This window comes from Tauraco erythrolophus, chromosome 8 (genome assembly GCF_009769465.1).
Source record: "Tauraco erythrolophus isolate bTauEry1 chromosome 8, bTauEry1.pri, whole genome shotgun sequence".
Classification (NCBI taxonomy): domain Eukaryota; kingdom Metazoa; phylum Chordata; class Aves; order Musophagiformes; family Musophagidae; genus Tauraco; species Tauraco erythrolophus.
The window spans coordinates 43,125,045-43,149,558 of record NC_141472.1 but is presented as its reverse complement, the minus strand read 5'-3'; the positions used below and the strand labels follow the sequence as shown (position 1 = coordinate 43,149,558).

At 40.0% G+C, this 24,514-nt stretch overlaps 1 protein-coding gene across 3 annotated transcripts in view; it reads right to left on the bottom strand.

Moving 5' to 3' along the window:
• The window catches only part of RIF1 (replication timing regulatory factor 1), a 35,965-nt gene that overhangs the window by 10,524 nt on the left and 927 nt on the right, over positions 1–24,514 (bottom strand). For 2 of the 3 annotated variants that reach the window (XM_086615319.1, XM_086615322.1), the window contains exons 2-23: positions 23,623–23,701; positions 22,842–22,938; positions 20,855–20,985; positions 20,331–20,425; positions 18,290–18,479; positions 15,613–15,705; positions 15,386–15,524; positions 13,911–14,062; positions 13,028–13,148; positions 11,912–12,085; positions 11,545–11,655; positions 11,234–11,296; positions 10,233–10,333; positions 9,729–9,815; positions 7,161–7,234; positions 6,869–7,049; positions 5,778–5,885; positions 5,392–5,541; positions 3,867–3,966; positions 2,672–2,936; positions 1,167–1,209; positions 637–839 (exon numbers count right to left, since the gene is read on the bottom strand). In XM_086615319.1, the coding sequence (XP_086471445.1) occupies positions 637–839; positions 1,167–1,209; positions 2,672–2,936; positions 3,867–3,966; positions 5,392–5,541; positions 5,778–5,885; positions 6,869–7,049; positions 7,161–7,234; positions 9,729–9,815; positions 10,233–10,333; positions 11,234–11,296; positions 11,545–11,655; positions 11,912–12,085; positions 13,028–13,148; positions 13,911–14,062; positions 15,386–15,524; positions 15,613–15,705; positions 18,290–18,479; positions 20,331–20,425; positions 20,855–20,985; positions 22,842–22,938; positions 23,623–23,701 (2,757 nt within the window). Of the gene's footprint in view, positions 1–636; positions 840–1,166; positions 1,210–2,671; positions 2,937–3,866; positions 3,967–5,391; positions 5,542–5,777; positions 5,886–6,868; positions 7,050–7,160; positions 7,235–9,728; positions 9,816–10,232; positions 10,334–11,233; positions 11,297–11,544; positions 11,656–11,911; positions 12,086–13,027; positions 13,149–13,910; positions 14,063–15,385; positions 15,525–15,612; positions 15,706–18,289; positions 18,480–20,330; positions 20,426–20,854; positions 20,986–22,841; positions 22,939–23,622; positions 23,702–24,514 lie in introns of those variants that run through there. The other variant, XM_086615320.1, reaches the window with a different exon arrangement.

Below are 24,514 nucleotides of genomic sequence, written 5' to 3'. Positions count from 1 at the left end.
TCACTCGGCTGGGACTGTAGTGTCAGGACTTACCTGTTTCAGGATCTTTTGTCGGGACAGGACGAGACACGTGTTGATCACCAGGTGATGAGCAATTACACTGTGTGCCACTTGTTTGCATATATTGTTATAGAATCGTCTGGTTGGAAGAGACCCTCAAGATCGTCGAGTCCAACCGTTGCCCCTGCACTGTCAGGGTCCCTAAACCATGTTCCTCAACACCAAATCTACATGGTTTTTAAACACCTCCAGGGATGGGGACTCCACCACCTCCCTGGGCAGCCTGTTCCAATACTTTACAGCCCTCTCTGTAAAGAAATTTTTCCTGATATCCAACCTAAATTTCCCCTGGTGTCACTTGAGGTCATTCCCTCTCGTCCTGTCATTCGTAACATTATCTATTATTATTTTATCATTATTACTTTTAACCTTATATTATTGTTAAATTGTTCTCTCAACCCACAAGTCTCCTCCTTTCTTCTCTCTCCCCCGTTCCCCGGGGATGGGGAAGGGTGAGCCAGTGGCTGTGCGCCATTTGGCTGCCGGGCTAAACCACGACAAATGCCAACTCATTTGTACATAACCCGAGATCTCTACCTTTAAAAACACAGAAATGTAAGAAAATCTGTGTCTTACTTTAACTCTTGGGGGTATGTCAATGACGTGGTCTTCGCAAACGTTGCGTTCCAGAAGTGGGCGCCCTGGGTGCGGATCTGTTTGCTCTTATGCTGGAACACAACACAGAGCATGGGAGAAAGCTGCTCCAGCAAGTCGCTGTCGTAAGAGCCGGTGCAGTGGGACTGTAAGCACAGCATCATCTCGGCCAGCAGTTTTTCAAGCTGAGGGAGGGAAGGAGTGGTAGGTTGGTAGGTTTTCTATTGAATTCAAATGTTGCACACATTCACTATTTGAAAGTTTAAATTATTATCCCGTAGAATAGCACAGCCTGAATAAACGAGTTTAAATGCCTCACCACGCAAAAAGTCTAATAGCTAAGCTGAGTGGTCCTCCCCTTAGCTACCTTTTTAGTAGAAATATATAGTTCAAAAATTAAATCTCTATCTTTATTACAATTATTTTTATTTTGTTTTAGAATACAGGATGAAAAGCAAAACTCTACAGTGTCACATTTTCCCAAACCCCAGCTATTTCTATAGCGAATTTACCTTGTTGTTAAGATTACTGTATACTTTAGATACATCATCAAGCCTGCCAAAAACAAACAAAAAAGTTACATTTTGCCGCCTCACTTAGCTCAAACATAAGAATCAAACACACAAACGCACTCAAGCACTGCACACTAGTTTTAGTAGACAACTTAATGAAATAATGTTGTGAAACTGGCCTCCCATTGCACAACTAAAAAAAATTCCTCGATGTGAACTGTTCCAAGTACGCCTATCCTTTAACCCCCACGGCTACGCTAACTTTTAAGAGAAGCTAATGGAAAGATCAGTAGTAATTAGCACAAACAAAGGTTTTCTTATGAAATAACTCGTCACTTTCTTCCTTCTGTTGCTCTTAACCCTCTCCCCAAACAGATTTCCCAGGCCCCATAAATATTTACACAAAAAGCTAAAGTATCACCTAAACTAAGTAATTCCATGTAAATAAATCCCTAGGTACACCATCCCGAAAAGTGTGAGACATCTGCATTTAGTAATTCATTTTATCAGCCTGCGACCTTTCTTGGATATGTGTTCCTTTAAAAATACACACCCAACACTCGCTTCTCCCTTTTAACAACTAATTACAAAAGAATTCTCAAACAAAGGCAGATGAGATGGGAGATGGAGAGAGGTGGCGTTCAACTCAACCTCACACAGGAACAAGTGGATTCTTGCCTCCAAGTCAGGGACTCCTGACAACTTTTAGATTAGTGGCAGCAGTCCTGCTTCAAGTTGCAGGAAAAGCTTCAGGAGAACATTTACAGGCTGACTGGCAGCATCCTGTCCTAGCCTCCCTCCTCCCAAAACACTCAAGGCTGTACTCCATTTCTTTTCCTAATCATGAGCAAAGTGTACATCTCTTGCATCAAGGAACTGGAGACGAGACACTGCCAGCCCCCTCCCACCAAGCCCCTAATAATCCCATCACGTCCTGGGAAGAGAATCCTACAACGGTTAAAAAATAAAACAGCAAAGCCACATGCAAAAAATAAAGTGCAGAGCAACAAAGAAGTATTTCTCAGTAATTCCCTCTACTTAGAGGGTTTCACTGCACTTATTATGATTTCTTTTTCCTACAAAATTTACGCAGTTCCTGCCCACTGGAAAACAAATTACTGGCAGTATCTTCACTGGATTGAAAATAAATGGCAGATGGAAGTCAAACACTTTACCCTCGCAGAGACGACGACACAGTCACTCTAAAGAGATGAAGATTTTAAAGACCAGGCTTTCAGAAGTCCTACACTTCCCTCGCGTGTGTGACTGCACCGGTTTGGTTCTACTTCTGAAGAAAAGCATTACAGAACTAGTACCTGCTCGCTAGGCTGAATCGAGCAAAAGGCAGGGCACTCTCGAAGGTGAGGAGCTGAAAATTCTCAACACATTAGTGCAAAAGCTCTCAAAATCCCTGAGCTATATGGAAATCCACCACTTGCCACAGACCACACACAGTTTCACCAATACAACGAATCCAGTTTTCCAACCGTTCTTAAAATACTCACTTTGCTTTTTCATAAAACACTGCCAGGGGTTTTGAAAAAATTGCAAACATAGTCCCAATCACGGAAGGCAATGAAACGTGGCTGATGATGTTGTGAAGAACAGCAATAATTGAAGGACCAACAGAGACCAATGTTTCTGAACAGATTTCTTTGGAACTGAACACATGGAAAGAGTTTAGTAACATCACCAGGAGTTTAAACAGAGAGGCAAGCTTTCCAAGGGGTTCCTTTTTCTTCTTAGACCAATCTGTAGGCGTCTGTGGAGCTAACAGTAAAAAAAAAAAAAAATTTTTTTTTTTTTCCCTTATCTAACCAACATGTGTTAAAACAAAACACATCTGAACTTTTTGTCTGCATGGGAGACAGGACTTTGATTCCCAAACCACAGCTACACACAAATAGTTTAAAACCTGATCTAACAGAAGACATGCATTTTTTTAATGTATAATTTTATCATACTACTACAGATATTATTCCCATTCCTCTTATTTATATTTTTGGTTGGTCACACAAATGACTATGCTTAAGTATCTTTAACACCTACTTGCAAAAAGCCAGCAACCACTCTAGAGACACTAGCTGACATGTATAAATTCAGGAACAGGTGCGGAGCAAGGAAGGGGAAGTATCAAGTTTTATGAGTTTATTTATTTATAAAGTGAAGCTTCCATCATGTTTTCCCTCATCAACACTTGCCATTAAAGCATTTCATTCTTTCAGCAGCCCAACATGATGACTTACTACTTTAATGAATTAATATGGGGCAGAAGAATGATAAATACTTCAAGTTTTATATTGAATTAAGTTGGTTTGTACATTATTTCTTCAGCTTTAGTAGTTGCAAATGGGAGTAGGAAACAGAACAAAGAACGTGTTACGTACTGAGAAGTTTACTAACTGAAGAGTAAAGTGGCCTCAATGTTTACATCAATTTCAGATCTATTTTGTCAGGTTATGCAGTAATACTCAACTGTTCAGCAAACAGAAAAGATCTGATACTCAAATATGCATACTGGATGGTTTTTAGTCCCATTTTCTCTTTTTTTTGTCAATCCCTCCAGTGTTTAGGTAATATGCACAGCATACACAGACCACTGATATCCTAGTCATCACTTCTGCACGTACAACAACTTTAATTTTCAACTGACTCTGGAAGAAAGGCACAGAAAACCCCAATATTCAAGTATTTTCTTACATCTGTGTTTTGGCTGATATTTAGTACCATATGGTGCAAAGTTGATGCAGTCAACCATAACTGATATAATGTGGGTGAGACCATCCATCATTGAGAACACCTGAGGAGGAAACAGAAGTCATCAGCAAAGCCCAAAAGAGCAACAGCGACAGACAAAAACACGTTGACCATTCAGGACAGCAACACCAACAGCTTTTAAATTTAAAAGTGGAAGAGATTTGTCCGCATTATCAAGTAAGATTAAATTTTAAAATAGATTTACACAAGCTGAAGATGAAGTCTTCCCAGTTTATACAAGTAAGGCAAAAACATATACACAATCTAAAGAAGCAAACTGTAACAGGCAGCTGTAAGAAGGTGGTAGATTGAAGAAGATGCATCAAAAGTATCTAGCTGTCTAACAACACACGTTACCAAATGTCGGTGTGTGCTTACGTTCAGTTACTGGACAAAGCTGGACTTTGAGAAAAGTCACTGGAGGTGTAATAATATGTTTGCCATTATCATTCAGGAAGCACAATGGATTTCTAGTACATACAGAGATGGGTCAAGCTTTTTTTTTCCCAATCCATCACAAATTCTTCTAAATAAAAAAAAAACCCTTTGCTTTTAAACAGAACATTGCTATTGTGGGCTAAAAAAAACAGTTTAGTTTCAATATAACTTCCATACTGAAGTTTAAGTTAAATTGTTTAAGTTTGGTTTGCTTAATAATTATTAATTTCTGAAAACTGAAGTTTATCATCAGGATACAGCAGCATCCAAATGAAGTTATAATGACGTAATCCTCCAAATTCAATGTTTTCAAAGTCCATCTTTCTTTCTCATTTGTTTATTTGTTCTTTTCACAGTATTTTTTCAAAAGACAGTCAACTTCAAAGCACAAAGGACTTTATATTCCCAAGCTGATGGTCACTGACACCTACAGACACTCGATCCCCCCATATGATGTGGGCTTGCAAACAGGCAAGACAGATAATGTAAAGGTTTTCTTTCAAAAGCTCTCTCTTCTGTAAAGCTTTAGAAGCAAAGTCTTTATATTTTAGTGTGCAGGGTTGGCAGCACCAGGAATACAGCAAGTGATGATCTCTGACTGCTACAGCACTACTCTACCCTCCTTTCTGCTCAAAACACCTGTTTCTGTGGCATTTGTTAATTCAACCCAAAGTTACTTTATATATACACCCATTTCAACTGGACACATCACATTAACCATGATGATGACATTCACTAAACCAGTACTACTTAAATAGTTAGAAGACAAATCCAAAGATTGCTTAACTGCTATTTTAATATTTAAGCTTTATAGGTGTTTTTTTTTATTATCTTCTTTCAATCCATTTTTAGATCAACTCCAACTCCTGTTAGTAAAGAGAATTTTGTTACAGCTTCATCTAAGTCTCACTCAAAACACTTTAAGTTACAGCAAGTACTACATTAGAGTTTACAATAGGTTCTTATATCTAATTTAAAAATATATCTGCTAAAGTACTTATATAGTTCAATATCACTGGTTTATACTCACTACTGGAGTTTCACCTTCTAGCCCAGATATTATTTTGGCACAAAGTTCTTCACAGCATACGTTTTCTTCTGCTGTTGCAACTAAAGCAGCACAGCGAGCAAATGCTCTATACAGGTCTGACCAAGTGCGCAACAAGGATTTCATAGTTGGCTTTAACAACAGAAAGAAAAAGTTTATAAATATCAATGTCTGTGCACAGAGATACAAATTTGCTTTAAGTTTTCTTCTTCTGTCAAAACCTATTTAACTCAAGAACTCCAACCCTGGAGCAGCGGTCCAACGTGTACACATATTGGTAACAATCTACTCTGAGATTACCAGATAGCACGTCACATTTTTTATAAAACCCACATTTTTTCTAATCAACATTATGCAGCCACTGTTACCTGTGGAAAGTCCTGAACGGGGAAGATATGCGATACTGGTAGCAGCAATGCACTGTAAACAGCGTTGAAGTTGTGCTCCAGTGCATCACCCTGATTGACTTCGTTAGTCTGCAACGAGAAAACAAGGTGCTCGTTAAGGAAGCCGCCAATTTGAGACGACAAACAAGGCTGTTCCAAAGACATTTATTTTGTGCACAAAATCCATGCAAGCTACATTGCCAGTGGCACTGTGAAGTTAGCTATTCTCAGTGCTTCCAAGAGTTCAAGCCGACCCTACTATTTAGAGATAACAGTACTGTTTCTTCATTCCAAAATAACGTAATTCCAGGAATAAAAACAATCACTTAGAAAACATCTCATGTATTTTTCACTTGATTCAGTTGCAATAAGTGATGACAGCAAACTACTTAAAAGCATCTGAAACTTTCTTCATAAATTCTAAGATTTTTAGGTCTACTGACTACCTGAGGATTAGTTCAACAACTCCAACGTTACAGCCCACGTACTTGCACTAAGTGATCTGCAGAACTTGTTCCATATTACAGTTTCTGTGGTTTTCATCAGGACTTCCGATCAAGAAGTCCAACATCAGTAAGAACCATTGTTCTAAACATCACAACTTGGTATTTATTATATTTCCACACAAAACAAACAGGCCTCAGTATTTTAAAGTTAAAGGTCCTGGAGGGCACGTTTCCACCCTTTGTAGCAGCAACACTATGCCGAGGAGTGAAGGCTTGAAGCACATCTATAAACATGTTAATAATGTTAAAAAAAGGAGGAAAACATTCCCAAAACTCTGCTGGACCCTGTATTTAACAGTGATCATTCTTAGTGACTACAACCACTTTACACCACACTTTGGATCGCGGCTCCACTGCTGCCCTTCGTCCTCACTGCAATGTTCATATTCCAGTGAGGGACATGAAAGGAAAAGCCACACACGCAAACGCTACCAGGGCTTATTTAATTTTCCTATTGCTTCAAGACATGCAATTCCTGAAAATACATTAGGACAAAAGATCAGCACAGTTTTCCTATGTCTTTTCTTGGGGGGCGGGGACGAGGAAGAGAATAAAAAGCCACTATACCCGATTAATCCATTCCGTTAGTGGATTAACAACAATACTCCACATTCTCCAAAGATGCTCCTTATTTTCCACTTGTTTTGCACTCTGATTGATAATGCAGATCACAGATTCACTGAAAGCCAGCGGAGATGTAGGCCCAGACAAAACATAACCCACGAGCGTTTCTAGAATTACAAAGAATCTAGGGAAGAAAGTTCAATAGGTAAGATACTTTTTTCAGCTGAAGTTAGGAAAAGCTTCTATAAAGTCTTGAACTATGGAAAGCTCGTTATAAACAAACGCCACCACATACCTCTCATCTGTTACACAGCATTCCAAGAGGTTATTATGGAAAGGCAGCTGAATTAAGAACAAAGCTGGTGTTCCCTTGTAAGAGAAATGTAAGAGGTCAAAATAACATAAGCATTGGTCAAATGAAATGGTTGCCTCACTTAAATATAGAATACACATACAGTAAGCCAGAAATTTGTAATTATTAAAAGATAGCAAAAATTGTTAACTCTACCACTTCAAAATAAAAACCAGACACGAAGCTGGAAACCCAAGCTTCTGCTAGATCCTGGTGCTTCAGCTGAATCACAGAATGTCAGGGATTGGAAGGGACCTCAAAGGATCATCTAGTCCAATCCCCCTGCCGGAGCAGGACCACCTAGATCAGATCACACAAGAACACGTCCAGGCGGGTTTGGAACATCTCCAGAGAAGGAGACTCCACAACCTCTCTGGGCAGCCTGTTCCAGCGTTCTGGTACCCTTACTGGGAAGAAGTTCTTCCTCATGTTTAAGTGGAACCTCCTATGTTCCAGCTTATATTCATTTCCCCTTGTCCTATCATTGGATGCCACTGAGAAGAGCCTGGCTGCATTCTTGTGACAGTCACCCTTCACATATTTATAGACATTAATGAGGTCCCCCCTCAGTCTCCTCTCCTCCAAGCTAGAGAGACCCAGCTCCCTCAGCCTTTCCTCATAAGGGAGATGCTCCACTCCCTTCGTCATCTTTGTGGCCCTGCACTGGACTCTCTCAAGCAGTTCCTTGTCCTTCTTGAACTGAGGGGCCCAGAACTGGACACAATATTCCAGATGTGGCCTCACCAGGGCAGAGTAGAGGCGGAGGAGAACCTCTCTCGACCTACTAACCGCACCCCTTCTAATACACCCCAGGATGCCATTGGCCTTCTTGGCCACAAGGCCACATTGCTGGCTCATGGTCATCCTGCTGTTCACCGGAACCCCCAGGTCCCTTTCCTCTGTGCTGTTCCCCAACAGTTCAGTCCCCAACTTGTACTGGTACATGGGGTTGTTCTTACCCAGATGCAAGACTCTACACTTGCCCTTGTTGTATTTCATTAAATTTCTCCCTGCCCAACTCTCCAGCAAAAAACTTTTCTGTTTAAAAGGCTGCCGAGTTTTACAGCACTTAGTCATTACTGCCTCGAAGTTACAACAAGGTAGGTGTACATATGCAATCCATGCATACGATGATCCCTGGAACAAGACGGAGCAACCCGGGATTTGCTTATTTCAAGGTTTCAGCAAGACACATTTTGGACAACCTCTGTTAAAATCTATCTTAAGTATTTCGGGTTTGCTAATGTTAACGCATCTAACAAAACGCATTTAATATCTGTCAGTTAAAACTTCAGCCACCCTAATAAAGTTCTGACTCTTGTACCTAAGTCAGAAAAAGCCTCCAAATGTAAATTAGAACACTTGGGGGGAAAAAGCTGGGAGGAATTTTGAGAATTGAGCTCTTAAGCCAGTCTGGAACACAAAGTTTTATACTGCTCACTTGAGTCGAAGCATTCGCTCACGCTGTTACACTTAGGTTTTCTCTTGCAGCTATTTGTCTGCTTTTAAAAAAGCCTCCAAATTATTTCTATGCACTCCCTGGCTAATAACATAAACATGTAGCTGCTTCCATAGGCTAGAAAGCTCTGTCTCCACTGCTGCAAAATAAACAAGTTGCCCCCTACCTACTGGTGCACGCAGAAGAGCTAATCATCCTCCAATTTTAAAAGTCTCCAAGCGACTTTTTAAGCTTTTAATAACTCTAACTGGTAGCACACTCCTACTCGGTCTGCTCTCTCCAAACAAAAACCACACACAAAAAATAAAAAATAATCAGTGTCGTTTCAGCGTTTTCTCACAGGTTTATTTTCATGGTTATTTTCTAGACTGCCATCATTTATGTCTCCCTTCCAATGCAGTACACAGAACACAGCACAGCACTCCAGTGAGGGCTTGTAAGGACCAAAGTAGGACAGAGTAGTTCCCACTACTAATGAACATTCACTGGTTTTGCTGCAGTAGACTGTGGCAAATAAGTTCAGGCTTCAGTTCACTACCACTTCTGAACTTTTTCTGAAATAATGTTGTCTAGCATGATGTTCTCTGCTTTGCTTCTGTGCATTTAATTTTTCTTGAGGAGTACTGCTTTCTACCTTTCTTTAAAGTAGAAACTTTCTACCTAGAAAGTTTCTTTCTACCTTTCTTTTCTCTATTGACTTCGGAACATTTCCCCAAAACTTTTTTTTTTTTTCAGTATGTAAGTAGTACGAGTTTCACTTATGCAGTCTCCTTGCGAAGTATTTTGCAAGCCTGTATTTTAAATCATGACCTGGATGCAAGAAATTCCCTTTCATTATTACAGTACTTTCAGCATATCCGTTTTTAGCTCCAGACAGTTCAATTACTCACCAGAAGTGAGGGCTGGAAACAAAGTCTGCATTCTGGAGCATGGAATAATGTGGTTTTCTGAAAAATCTGGATCTCACAGCTATGTCACATAGTGTTTGTGCAAATATGACATCCTAATACAGTTCAGCATAAAGACAGGTTATGGAATGAAGTCAGACTTACATTTAAAAGATCCATGTCAGCAACCTGGTAAGCTGGTGATCCCAATACTTTCGGAGGCAATTCCTTAACGGTAATATCAATGAGGGACTAAGTAGGGGAAAAAGAGGAAAGCACATTGAAGTATTTTTTTCCTGAGGGTGCTAATATTTTAAATATCACCACAAACAAAAGCAAAGTTGAAACAACAGTTTCCCTTTATTAAAAGGAAAAAAAACCAACATTGTGAAAGTAACTGTCCCTTGAAGCAGAAGGTTCTGGTAGGAGAACCATACACCCAATACTGTGAACATTGCTGATAATTCTGAAAAACATTTTTAAAGAAAGAAACTCTTAAGCAACACTATGCCACCTGACAAGAATTGCATAACTTACAGTTTACACAAAAAAAGTTGTCTCTCAAAGAGACCATTCTGATACGTTAGATGCAAAACGTTGCCACCAACCAGCATCTAGACCATCAAAACTAAATGATAGTTAAAAAACAGACAAAACCACCCAACTTACCAATATTTTCTGCACAGGAAGAGAATTTGATCTGACAATGTTTTTTAAGGCCTGGAGCAACATAGTCAGTATTTCTGACCCTTGCTTTTCTTTCTTATTTCCTACAATAAAACATATTTACGGTTAGCGCAGAAAAAGTAATGGTCACTCTGACAATCCTTTAAAACTTAAAATACATTGCAGTGTAAGATCAAAAAAATTCTGTGTATAAATATATACCAAAAACTTAATAGATTCAGGTGCCAAGTCTCTGTTCCGAAGAACAGCGTAACTGAAACTGAAAACCTTAAATAAAAACCCCCTAAGTTTTATTAGTAAAACAAACACCTTCATATCATTAACCACCTTAACTTGGACATGCTCAGAAATTTTGCATTTATCCAAGCACTGCACTTCATTTCTGGTACGCCTTTCAGTTACACCTTTCAATGCAACAGACTTCGTTAGCAAGAACGTTCTGGGCTTTCAAAGCCCTTACAGAGTAAGGAACACTTTTTTTTTTAATTGGAAACAACTTAATTCTATACATCTGTGAAGAAACTATACTATGAAATAAAATTTAATTAAAGAAAAAAATGGTAGTGACAGCCACGTAACAAACACTTTATTCCAGTTTGAGTAATACACTGAATATCTCCACTTCTCAATCCCAAAGATTTGGGGGAGGATTTTTATTTTTTGTTTTAACAGAAAGATTTCTTCAGCAAGAAAAGCAGTCAGTGCTTTTGTGTCTTACTGCTGCATGCAATACCCCTGCAGTCTTGCATTACTGTGCCTTCCCTCATAACCCCACTGGATCAGATCTGTATGATTTTGTATTTGTAGGCATCATGAAAGATGTAGGCATCATGAAAAACAGCAGTTGTTGCTTCAAAAAGAACCACCGATGATGACTAAAAACAAGTTTTACCAGCAATGAAGCAAATACTACTTCAGGTCCAGTCTTAAAAAAGACTCTAACTGGTCAGCAATGACACAAAAAAAAGCAAAACACTTTTTACCTGATTCAATAGCTGTTTTTACATATCCATTTATGTCCTTCCATATAACATTCAGCATACAATCTACAAGATAACATAATTTTATTCAGTTTGTAATAAACACATTAAACAAAACTGCAGTTAAAATACCAACTATGTTAAACAACAGACTTTGATGTACGCCAAAACTGATGTAAGCATTCAAAATAAGTCAGACCAGTTCTATTTAATGTCAGCACTGGACCATTACAGAAAGTGGTAGATTTTCTTCAGTATCCCCCCTCCACTTTATTTTCCAGAAAAGAGATCAAATTTCACCACTAAATTCTTACCAGAAACTTCTTTTCCAACTGCAATAAAGCCATCCTGAACTGCGTTTATAAGCGTGCTGGCATGCTTACAAAAAAAAGAAGGGCCACTGATCAGGGGGTACTGGAGAGGCTCTGGGAGAAAAAAAAAAATGTAAAAAAAAAAATGTAAATCTGTTATTTTGCAGTCTACTGGCAAGATAAGCCTTCAAAACAATCAAGTACATATGTGCACTCACAGCTTTTAACATAAAAACACCTTCTAATATAAAAGATGACAACTAAGTTTTAAATGTTTAAAGCGCTTCATTCTAATAGACATCTTTAAATCCAACAAAACTGACAATTTCAGATTACACAAAATTACTTCGAAAAAATGTAACTCATGTACCTAAACTGAGTACGAGTTTGTTTTGCTTAGCAAAACCTAAAACTTCTGGTCCCATCAAGAAGTGAAGCAGCATTTCAATTCCCAAAAGCTGAATGGAAGGAATCACTACCACTCCTGCCGTACTGGAATTCAAGTTCATCCTTGGTGTGACTGGACTTGCAAACGGGTAAGGACCTAAGCAAGGGGAGAAAGATTATATTGTCTCATTTCAGGAAAAGATCCAACAGACCAAAATCCCAAAGTTTTTTTCAAAAAGGGAACAAAGGAAGATCTACACATCTAGGACACTTCCACAATGTACCTGATGCTTCTAATTACAGCAGTCTGGAATTACACAAGCTGTGAGTGCTAGGCTTTCCGTGCAGAGGAGAAAAAGAGGCAGTTCCTTATCTCAGGCATTTAGATGTAAAGCCCAAGTAGGTGTGATCAAGCTCAAGTAGGTGTGATCTCACATGTAAAGTACCAAAATTGCTGATGTATTACGATCACTGGGTTCTATTCAGGCAGAAACTAAAAATGCTATAGAAATGACAATGGCATAAATAGCACACCTATGAATACAAGAAAAAAAAGTTTCAAACCAAAGCTCCCCTGCAAGACAGAACACAACTTGGGACATGAAAACTGGTCCTCAACACCATTTGATTAGCACAATTTTGTGAACTTGAAATACTGCCTACAGCAGCCTAATTTTAACCAATGTAGAATCACAGAATCACAGGATGGTTTGGGTTGGAAGGGACCTCAAAGACCATCCAGTTCCAACCCCCCTGCCATGGGCAGGGACACCCTCCACTACACCAGGTTGCCCAAAGCCCCATCCAACCTGGCCTTGAACACTTCCAGGGATGGGGCAGCCACAGCTTCTCTGGGCAACCTGTGCCAGTGCCTCACCACCCTCTGAGTGAAAAATTTCTTCCTTATATCCAATCTAAATCTCCCCTCTTTCAGTTAAATGTAAATCACCACCTCTGAGCTCTGCAATCAACACGCAGAAAAATGACTGTTCTCAATAATAACGTATCACAAACGACCAAGCGTAAACATGTTTAACAGAACAGATTAATTACGTTCTGCATCCAGAACACAGCTGGAAGCAGGCGTGAGGTTTAATACCTGATTTCTGTGCAGGGGTTGCCGTGACTAAACTCTGGTTGGCTGGTACACGTGAGGGAGTTCCTTGCAATGCAGCAGAAGAATCCAGACTTAAAGTACTTTGGATCAATGGTACACAAACCTGCAAAGATGCCCAGCCTCAGTGAAAACAGGTGTGACACATACAAGCCAGAAGCCACAAAGAACCATACGTTTCAAGTATCACATAGACCCTGCTGTTGTTCACAGTATCAGTGTTTCAGAGTTCTGGGTACTTAAAACGGTATTTTTAAAATACTGTATATAATATGCATTCTGATACATGAACTTAGAAATAACTAGATGAAACAAAAACTCATGTTTGATCCAACTATATCACAACTAAAAAGGTAGGTTTCTTTTTCTTTACTCCTGAAGTTTAATTTAATGAAATTCAGTATCCTAACAGAAACATTACATTCATTCCAGTTATAATACGCGTAGTAATGAAACACCTGGATCATTTTTCTCTCTACACATCTTTCTGAACATTTAGTGATCTTTTCAGTATGTTCTCCTATGGCAGATTTCCCAAAGCACAGTGAAAGGACACAGCAGTCCTTATACAACATGCTTATGTTTAGTACTGTTGTGTGCTCACTGGACATTTTAACTGAGATGCTCACATGACACGCAGACACACTCTCAAATCTTTTGGAACTTTAAAAAGATTGGATGTACAGTCCCAAGAGCTCCTGCTAGCTATGGCACACACACACGCACAAGTCAGATTAGTTTATTGTTAAAATAAAACTGTCTAAAGGAACCAAGAGAAGGACAAAGCACGTACAGCATAAGTTTCAGTAACAAAGAGGAGACTTGGCTTAAGTGATTATTATCCTAGGACTATTCTCAGTTGCGTTACCTGTTCAAAGTTTGCAGGCAGCTGAGGTCCCAGCCTCATGAGTAAATACCACCAGACCTCCAGTTTTGTCAGTGCCAAAGCCTCTGTTCTCACGTGGATCGAGCTCAGCGGCTGCATGAGCAATTTCAGCCTTTTAGCACTGCACAATATATCTTGAAGACCAAAAAAAAGCATATTTTTAGGAAACACAATTAAGTAATTAATCCATAGAAAAAAAACAAAAACCAAAAATTTTTAAACCACTAGTTTTTTCCCCAATATATTTTGGCTTTAAATTCAAATAATGACAATTTGCAAAACTAAAATACATAGTAAATGCTCCAATGCTCCAACTAAAACACGTAGTAAATGCTTTCAGACTGTTTTACTACTCTAACTGCTGTCTAGAACAACCTTGGAAACAGCAAGTATGTATTTCTCATACCAAGACTGAAATGCAATCTACTGAATACCAACACAAAGAGAAGGAAACTCACTCTTGCTTGCTGCTAGTCTCCTATCTGCCCCAGCAAAAGAAAAACCAAACACTTTAACGTGTATGTGCATTACCAGATGGATGAGAATGAACAGTCTCAAATACAGCCTCTTGAGGCTGCAAATGATCATTCACCACTGAAGTAAATGATCACAGCGTGTCTGGACAGAAGGTTGCTCAAGCCTACGCACGTGCTCAGAGAAAAAAGTTTTGCCAGCTCAGCAGTACCAGAACCTGCCCACCTGCAATTCCTGAGCAGCTGCTGACAGACCGCTTTTTCCATACACAATCCTTACTAGCCATACTGGAACACACGCACCCAATGTCAGCTGCACCAGGGATTTTATCTTCTGATAGAACCAAATCCTTTGTTAATTCATTTATGGGAAAGGATGATCGGAACAAATGACCAGATAGGAAACAAATTAAAATGATCATTTCTGTTAAATTCAGTGAAACTAAGTGTCCACATTCAGCTTTCTCTTCAGGACACGTAGTAAGGAGAAGCACAATCAAGGTAAAAAATACCGTGTGTTTTGACACAGTCTAGACTTGAAGATTTGTTCAGGTCCCAGTTATACCTTTAAAGCAACTTTAAAAAAAAAACAACCCACTCTAGAATCCTGAAGCATTGCTCTTCCCCAGTTAAACCACTAGTCTCTTTCATTGGCATTCAGATCAATTAAAGCCTTACAAAACAAAGGTTTGTTAATTTTATTCTATCCACCTCTCCAAGCAGAAAAAACTGAGATAGAACTACTGATCAAACTGTCACTTTTCCTTAAAAAAAAAACCACAACACTTGAATTTTACTTTGCATATACACACAGTATATGCCACTACAAATACAGAAACACCACTATGTATATACCACAGACTTACTACGTGTCCATCACGTGGTATGTACCATAGTACTGACCACTATTAGACAGAATATTCTCTTCCAGTCAAGTAAAGTGACAGTAGTCAAAACAATTCAGGTTAACTTTTTTTAATCTACCTGGATTTAGAGCAAAATTATCTATTAGACTCTTCCATGCAATGAAGGCTATTTTCTTTACCACTGGTGAGCCACTACGAAATCCAAGTTCCTCCAGTTGCAGCAATGAGTTGATAAAACTGCCACTACGATGCAGAGTCTGAAGACAGAGAAGTTTAAAATTAAAATATTTATGCTGCCAAAACCTCCAGATTCATGACTGTAGAGTTTGCTGCTTTTCTGCTTACCTTTCCAAGTAATTTGACAAACAGCGGCCATAATTTTAACACGTAAGTCTCGTTTTTTGTAGAAAACAATTTCTGAAGTTCTGAAATTAATTTCTGTAGACAGAAAGAAACAAAATTTCTACAAGAAATATATTAGAATCATAGAATGGTTTGGGTTGGAAGAGACCTCAAAGATCATCTAGTTCCAACCCCCCTGCCATGGGCAGGGACACCCTCCACTACACCAGGTTGCACAAAGCCTCATCCAGCCTGGCCTTGAACACTTCCAGGGATGGGGCATTCACAACTTCTCTGGGCAACCTGGTCCAGTGCCTCACCACCCTCGGAGTGAAGAATTTCTTCCTTATCTCTAATCCAAATCTCCCCTCTTTCAGTTTAAAGCCATTGCCCCATGTCCTATCACTACACACTCTTGGAAAAAGTCCCTCTCCAGCTTTCCTGTAGACCCCCTTTTAAGGACTATTCCAAATATTCTAAAAACTACATACTCGTACCAATGTCTGGAGACACAACCGACCCGGCATGACGCTGTTTCTAGACCAGAAGGATTAAATTCCGTACCAGTGTTTGCTGGTAAATCAGCAGAACATTGCTACCATCTGATTACCTTCTCAGTTGAAGTTTATGGTTGGTTTCAATTATTCTGATGGTGGCAGCCAACAAATCAAAATCCATTTCCTCAAATACTTGTAGTCTCTAACTCTCAAGTCAAAACAAACCGTGTCTCTAAAAACCACCTTGTCTGTTTGGGGTTTTCTGTAAACATCCTTAACTTCAGCAGTGAATAAGGCAAAAGCTGTAAGCCTACAGCTCTGGAAGTGAAGGTGAACAGGAAAAGCTTCACCAAAAAGGCCAAGGAAAACATGGGGCTGTTCCTGAATAGGGTGGGGAAACTTTTAATGGACATGGAAAACGCTGAGGTACTTGGTGCTTTCTTGCCTTCGCCTTTACTCTCAGGCCTCCAACACCTGTCTACCACTACCCTTTGTTGCTGGGCACATAGGTGCTACCCACGGTAGAGCAGAATTGAGTTGGGGACTACTTAAGTAAACTTGACATACACAAATATATGGAACCCTACAGGGTGTATCCAAAGATGCTGAAGGAGAAGGCCAACAACACAATGAGGCCACACTGCTATTTCTTGAGAGGTCACTGCAACTGGTAGAGATGCCCAAAGACGGCGTAGGGCAAGACAAATTTTATGTCAATTTAGAAAACAAAACAAGCCAACCTCACCAAAAAACACACCATCAAAAAAACAACCACCAAGTAGAATATCTGGAGAATTGCAAGCTAGCCAATCTCCCTCCTGGTGCCTGGAAAATTATGGAGGAAATCCCCATGGAAGCCATTTCTAGGCATACAGAAGAACAAGAAGGTCCTTATGAACAGCCAGCGTAGTTTTACCATGGGTAAAACCTGCTTTTCCAATCCGACTTCTATGTGGAAATGTCTGGTTTTGCAGACTCAGGGAGTGTGGCAGATGTTCTCCACTCCAACTTTAGCAAGGCTTTGACACAGTCTCCTCTTGTGTCCTTGTGGCCCAGGGAAGACACAAACCAGTTAGACTACAAGGTGTTGGTATGCTGGAGGACAGGGCTACCACTCACAGGGATCTTTACAAGCTTGGAAAATGGACTGACAGAACCCTCACAGAATTCCTATACCTGGGATAGGCGAACCCCGTGTACTGGTAGCCACTGAGGACTCACAAGCTACGTAACACCTCTACAGAGAAAGAGGTGAGGGACAAGAATGTTAATGTTAATTGAGGAATGTGCTCCAGCACGCTGGACCGCACTAGCAAAAGCACAAGAAACAAGTCTAGAGAACTGACCCCTCTCCTTGGTACTCATCGGATCATCTCTGGAATACTGTACCAGATTTTGGGCACCAAAGTACCAGAGCTCCTGGAAAAGCAGAGTGAATCCAGCAGACGGCCACCACTAAGATGGTTAGGGGACAGCGTCCACGGCAGAAGAGCTAGGCTTGCTTAGCTTGGGGCAGGAGGGAATACAATTGCAGTCGTCCACTACTTATAGCTGGACTATAAAGAAGCAGCCAGATGCTTCAGAGAAGCACCGAAAGAAAGGACTGGGGGCAGAGGCACAAGTTTCAACAAGGCCAGTCCTATTTTTACCATGAGGGCAGTCAAGCACGGGCACAAGCTGCCAAGACAGGCTGTAGAATTCCCGTCCTTTCACATATTCACACCTCAAATGGCCAAGGCCCTGAGCAATCTGGCCTTAACTCTGAAGCCAGCCCTATTTCCAGTAGGAATGTAAGCTAGATGATGGGAGTTATTGCCACACCAAGTTCTGCTGATTCCAGCTCAGTAAGCAAATTCCCTTCAAGAGACGATAAAAGTTTATTGATATTTATGAGTTAATGCTATCGAGACAGGTGCTTAAAAGTCATTTGAAACCAGCAAGTTATTTTCTTGATCAATGATTCTTGTCAGAAAAACTTTTTACAATGGTCCTATATTTACATTGCTGTTATATTAATTTTTCTGTCGAAACTTCTGTCATCAAGAAGTTGTCAGTGCACTGCAGCTTTCTGCTGCCACTATCTAGACTGTAAACAAAATTTAAAAAACCCCAACCAACCAACAACCCCGTTGGGACTGCTATTCCTGGTGTCTGCAGAAAAAAGGCACAGCGTTTGCACTTACTGTGGTCATCAGGTGCTCAGTGACAGCCGCCACCTCCTGCTGTTTCTGGAGGAGCAGCGGCATGCCCATCTCCAGAGCAGTGGCACCTCGTAACTGCACCTTGTGAGCCGAATGGACCACCAGAGGAATGATCAGTTTTGCCCACCTCACAGCCTCCTCTCCCATCTGTGCTGGAGTTTGCTCCATTAAGCTAGATGCAAAAAACCAAATACGGATATCACAAATCTCCAACAGATGTACTGTGCAGACACTCAAAGATAATCTTAGTATCATCAATAAATGCTTTAATTCAACATAGAATTTACAGAAGACCATTCTAAACATTTTTATTTTTTAATTTTTCTAAACAATTGTTATTTTGACAGTTCACTCAATGCAGTATTATTTCAGATAAACCTCTCCAAAAGCAGAACAGACTGATGTTTACAGTTGTCCTTTCCATTCTATCACAACTTTTTGGGCAAACGAGCTGAACTGAGAGCCTGAAAGCAACACACCATCACCTCCTTATCAGTGACCAAGCACAAAGTTGCACAGTAACCACCCCTTGTGTGTTCTCAGCAGTCCAGACCAGCTCCAACAGGCCATGCGTGCTGAAAGCAATCCGTGCCAGCTTTTGAAAACAACCCAAACCCTGAAGCAGCACAGGTTTGCACACTCAGTGCACAACAGCCTACTCCCTACTCGAGTGTTCTTATCTTACCCCTCTGTTACCGAGCCCTTAGAGCACACCATGGCAAACAATTCCCTACGTTTACACCATCCCACACAGCAGCCAAGGAGGCTTTCAGAAAGGGGAGTACTTGGCACCTATTCAAACCGCCCTGTAGGAACCAGGTTGTCTCTAAGTCATGGAATTCTGCCAGTGTCCTCTTTGGCACAGTTACGTCAAGTCTTCATCACTACAGCTTACGGAAGGCTGGCTGTACTAAGGAACACTGCTGCCTCATTTTACTAAAGCCAGAGGACAAGCACTACTTAACAGAACGTTTTTTTCCTTACATCTGTCAGCAGCCTAACTTCTGGAAAAAAGCATCGTCTTACCACTGCTGCCCATCAGCCTGAGACCCAGTACCTGTTTATTTTCAGGTACAACTCTTATTCTCTTAAGATAACAACATTCTTTTTAATAACGGCATATAAAATTATTATATATATAAAAAAGTACTTAAAAGAAACCATTTAATAAAATCCAGAAACAATTGTCTGCTGAAATGTCAGATTTGCAAAAGAAGAATTAGTGTACAATTAGCCAAATACAAGAAGTTGCTAAATACCAAAGAAATTATAATATCCAACTTCTCCACTACAGAAACTGATGTATTAAAATAGAGAAAAAGTGAGCAAACAATTACTGCTTTAACTATTTCACTTTAAAATGGATTTGCAGTTCAAACAAGACGCAAAAAGTTCTCAACATATTTACTAATAAAGGAATTAAATTCATACTAAGCAAAGATAAAATTTGATTACTCTAGTGCTGCTGACCAAAACAACACACTCTCAGTGTTGGTCCTAAAAAGTCACCTTTTTAGGAATTAAAAACTTAATTCCTTTTTAGGAATTAAACTGTACCCTCAACAGTGTTATGAGAAACACAGAAATAAAATTCATAAAGCACCAAGGAAACATTTTTAAATATCAACCCATATAATGGCTGAGAATTTCTCAGCCACGTAGGTCCCAAAAACAAGAATGCAGAACATGACTCGTGAGGAGCACACGAGATGAGACTTTGGAAATAATTCCTAATAAGTCATTAAAAATGAAAGCAATGTTGGCTACCTTCTGTGTCAGAATTGGTTGTCATATTATCATTAATGGAAGATTTTGCAAATGAAGCAGTTCGGGAGAACAACTGGGAAAGAGACAGAAACAGACACATGCTTTCACTGTTCTACTGACTGTAATATAAAACACTGAGAAAACAGTCTGCAACATATTGATCGATTCAAAAAGTATTCAAAAAAAGCTTTGTTTCAATATTTTCAAAAAAAAATGAAGCATCTATTGTAACGATTTAATATTGCAGGGCACGTACCGTATAATAACGTTTAGTGCTTCATATTCAACCACCATAGACTGGATATCTCCTCTAGTCAGTATCATTTCCAGGGCAGAAATAATGCTGGACACCTGTGGAAATAAGAGAAGAACATTAGTGAACTCCTAAATATCTCCATGAGGAGCTGGAATTACGAAATTTTGTTTCCCAGAACCGTGGCCTGTTTGGATTATGTTCAGCCCAGTTTATGGTTAGAGCTCTGACCAAACTGGAGCGTTCACCACGTTTCTCCCCTACGCTGCTTCACTGGTATCTAATACCATTGCTCACATGACAGCTTCTCCCTCAAAAGAAGTAATAATTTGTTGGCTCTTTTCCCTCTGTAGCTGCCCTTACGATTTTTCCAAGAACTCAGGCCCTACACCTGGCTGTCAAGTTTGGTGAAAAACGACCTTCAGATTCAAAAGCTACTGAGTGAAGAGTGACCACTCTTGTGATTGCACAAGCCTCACCTCTCCAGGAAATCAGGCCACCAAACAAAAAGAAGTGAAGAAACTTACCTCCTTTTTAACCATTTCAGAAGGAAAGGCTTGCTTGGAGATCACCCAGAGCGCCCGAGTGCGAGTGTTTTTGTCTGAGGTTTTGACAGCAACACTGCTTACCATCGACAGCAAGTCGTGTACCTCGGCGGCTGAAAGCAGAACGCGCAGCATCAGGTTCTGCTCGTGCAATTCCAAGCAGCTTCTGAGCAAGTTTCAGGTCATCTTGCTCCGTTAACATTACTAAAGATCCCCAATAGGCATGATTTCATGTCTTAAACATTACTCTTTGACACTTTCTCTCTGATTAAACTAGCAAAAAAAGCTCAAAATGTATTAATATACAGATACCAATAATGCAGCGTACCTATATTACAAGAAGAAAAACAAAACAAAACATAAAACTAGAAGACAATTTTACCTAAAAATACAAGAGCTAAAGACTAAATATTCGATTGGAGAGGGACTTTTTGCAAGGGCACGTAGTGACAGGACAAAGGGGAATGGATTTAAACTCCAAGAGGGAAGATTTCGATGAGATCTAAGGAAGAAATTCTTCACTCTGGGAGCAGTGAGGCACTGGCACAGGTTGCCCAGAGAAGTTGTGGCTGCCCCATTCCTGGAAGTGTTCAAGGCCAGGTTGGATGGGGCTTTGGGCAACCTGGTGTGGTGGAGGGTTTCCCTGTCCACGACAGGGGGGTTGGAACTAGATGATCTTTAAGGTCCCTTCCAACCCAAACTGTTCTGTGATTCTAACTATTCAACATTTTTTGGATTTCCAGTGAATTTAGCACACTTTGTCTGGTCAATTTCCCTGCTATACTGAGACACTGAAATTCACCTTAAGGTCCACAAGAGGCATTATTATTGAAGAGGGTGGTAAAGCTGGCACTGAGGTAACAGCAAGCTCGTTACACAAAACAGAACGAGGTTAACACAGGACTTACAGGCAAATAGGAAGATAAACGGAGAAATCATGTATTCCTTTGGAATTCAAAACTAATGCAGCCTGATTTCTTACAAATCTGGGCTTCATGGGTAAATGATCTCGCTGTCAGAAAGCTCACATCCACTCCTCTCCTCAATCAAGAGTACATAAGCTTTTTGAGCTCTCTCCCTAACTCTCCACTGTTTTCAGGGCTTTATTTCTGCAATCTGACATTCTCTAACAAAATTGATTGTAAATTATCAACTGGTTAAAAAAAAAGTTACGGTGGAAAGCAAGGGGACCACATAAGCATTATAGATGCCTCCTCTCACAGGAAATCAGGCTAAAGTTTGAGTAACAGAATGCAGGACACACTGGAAAACGAGCAGAAAAACTGAGGGAAAGAATCAATTTCAATTAACAGTGGCAGTCACATGGAAAAAAAGCTCTCTGCACACCCACACATGTGATTTTGTTCAGTCTTGCCCAAGGTTCAGCCCCTCTCTAATTAAGGTCATTCCAGAACACTTGTCCAACACTTCTCAGAAGAAAAAAAGAAGGAATAACTGACAGTGCGTCATTTGTTATTATCATTTTACAAGTCACTGCAGGGTCCCGCACCATGCAAGAGCCAAATCTCAATACATTTCCTCTGTGCTCCCTGAAAGGCAAATTTAGCTTCTCCCCTTCCACCACCACACAACCCAACACACACACACAGAGCTGACACTGAGCAGCTTCTGATCATGTTACTGCAACCGGATATGCCTGACCCTTGGAATGTGTAACAGGTACCTCCCGAGGACCAGCCAACTTGGATGTCAGCTCTCCCCTAAGAACAAAATCTAGTGGCTTTACCTTGATGCACAGCATCACAACAGCATGAAAACAAAAATTACAATTTTTTTTGTACTAGATTGAATCAGTGAACTGATCACACTGCTTACACTAGAGACAAAACCACTGTACCACTTGGGAACTGTAAACTTTCTCAAAATTAAAGTATATGCTAAAAGAAATAAAGAGCTCTGATATACACACACACGTTACTAGCACCCACGCTGAAGTTTGTTTGCTTACCAGATAATTCAGATGTAATCTTTGAATTAAAAACACAGAATCCTAACGCCTGTAACGCTGCATTATTTAGCTCTGAGTTTTGACTAGAAACGTGTGCCTGAAAAAAAAAACATACATAAAGCCTCAGTTTACAGAAGTAGCTGTGAAGTATGTCTTCAAACCAACACTTCTGCTCAATGAAGAGCTGTCAAAAGCAAACACTTGATGAAAAATGCACCCATACAGAAAAGCCTTCCAGATTACATATGCTCCAAATCAATAAAACAATCTGAGGTTCTGAAGACATTTTTATTCTCTGCAATTTAGACATCATTATGGAATCAAGTTCTAAACATCCAGCGTTCTTTACTTCACTTGTTATGTATCATCACTTGACTCTCCAATTGTTTTTAAATATCTAAAACAGATGGGAAAAAAAAAAGATGGCTAAGAACAGTCTTTCCACTAATCTTCAAAAAAATTTGACATTTACAGCATATTCCAATTCCTTGAAGTGTTTCTAAAGGCAGACAGAACACACTGTATCTTTTCCGGCTGGAAGATCAGCTCTGACTGCATAACACTGCCTGAACACACCCCCAGCCACGTATTTTATTTTTTCTGTAGTAATTTCCAATAACACGGAGATATAATTTTTGCCAACAAACCCTTACTGCCATGTCACTAGCGTGAATTCTTATTAAATGAACTCGAATTCAAGTCTTAAAATGGCTGCGGACCTTGACCATCTAAACATTCCTTTGTCCACTGAAGTGTAGAAAATAGAATGGAAAAGACAAACCTTAAACACTTTGCAAAGTCGAGGGAAGTGTCTTCTGACATCTGCAGCAAATTCTTTGCCTTCCTCACCCGTCAAGCGACTTTAGGGAGCAGAAGGGAAAACAAGCAATAGTTACAGATTAAACATTTTATAAATAACTTTATGCTTTTAATAAACAATTCATTGTCTAGTATAGAACCCTGTACCTCCTTAGAAAGCTAAAACACAACACTGCAGAAGTTTAGGAAAAGAGCAAAAACGCCAGTCACCACACAGTTAGTCTGGCATCAGTAAAATACTGTGTTATAAAGTACACACGTCCTGGTATATTATAAAAAGTGAAGTGACTAACGACCCATTTTGTGCTTATGGAGCATAAAAAAAACCCCAAACATTAAGGGCTTCCACTTTTTGCCAACTTTTACAAACACATTACTGTGCAAACTTTAAGCTACTGCTGAAATAAACTTTCCACAGAAATGTACGAGCTTAGAAAGCACATTTCTCAAAAGCAGTTCTAAAACGTTGGCTCCCCACTCCAGGAAAACTCTGGCTTGACAACTAGCAGCGATGACTCGCTCCTATCTCAAGAACATTCATACAGAAAAGCTACACTTATCCTACAAAACATCAACAATCAGTTTCAAATAGTGAAAAACCACCACATGAAACGCAATCATAGAATCACAGAACGGTTTGGGTTGGAAGGGACCTCAAAGACCATCCAGTTCCAACCCCCTGCCACGGGCAGGGACACCCTCCACTACACCAGGTTGCTCAAAGCCCCATCCAACCTGGCCTTGAACACTTCCAGGGATGGGGCAGCTACAATTTCTCTGGACAACCTGTTCCAGTGCCTCACCGCTCTCAGAGTGAAAAATTTCTTCCTTATACCCAATCTAAATCTCCCCTC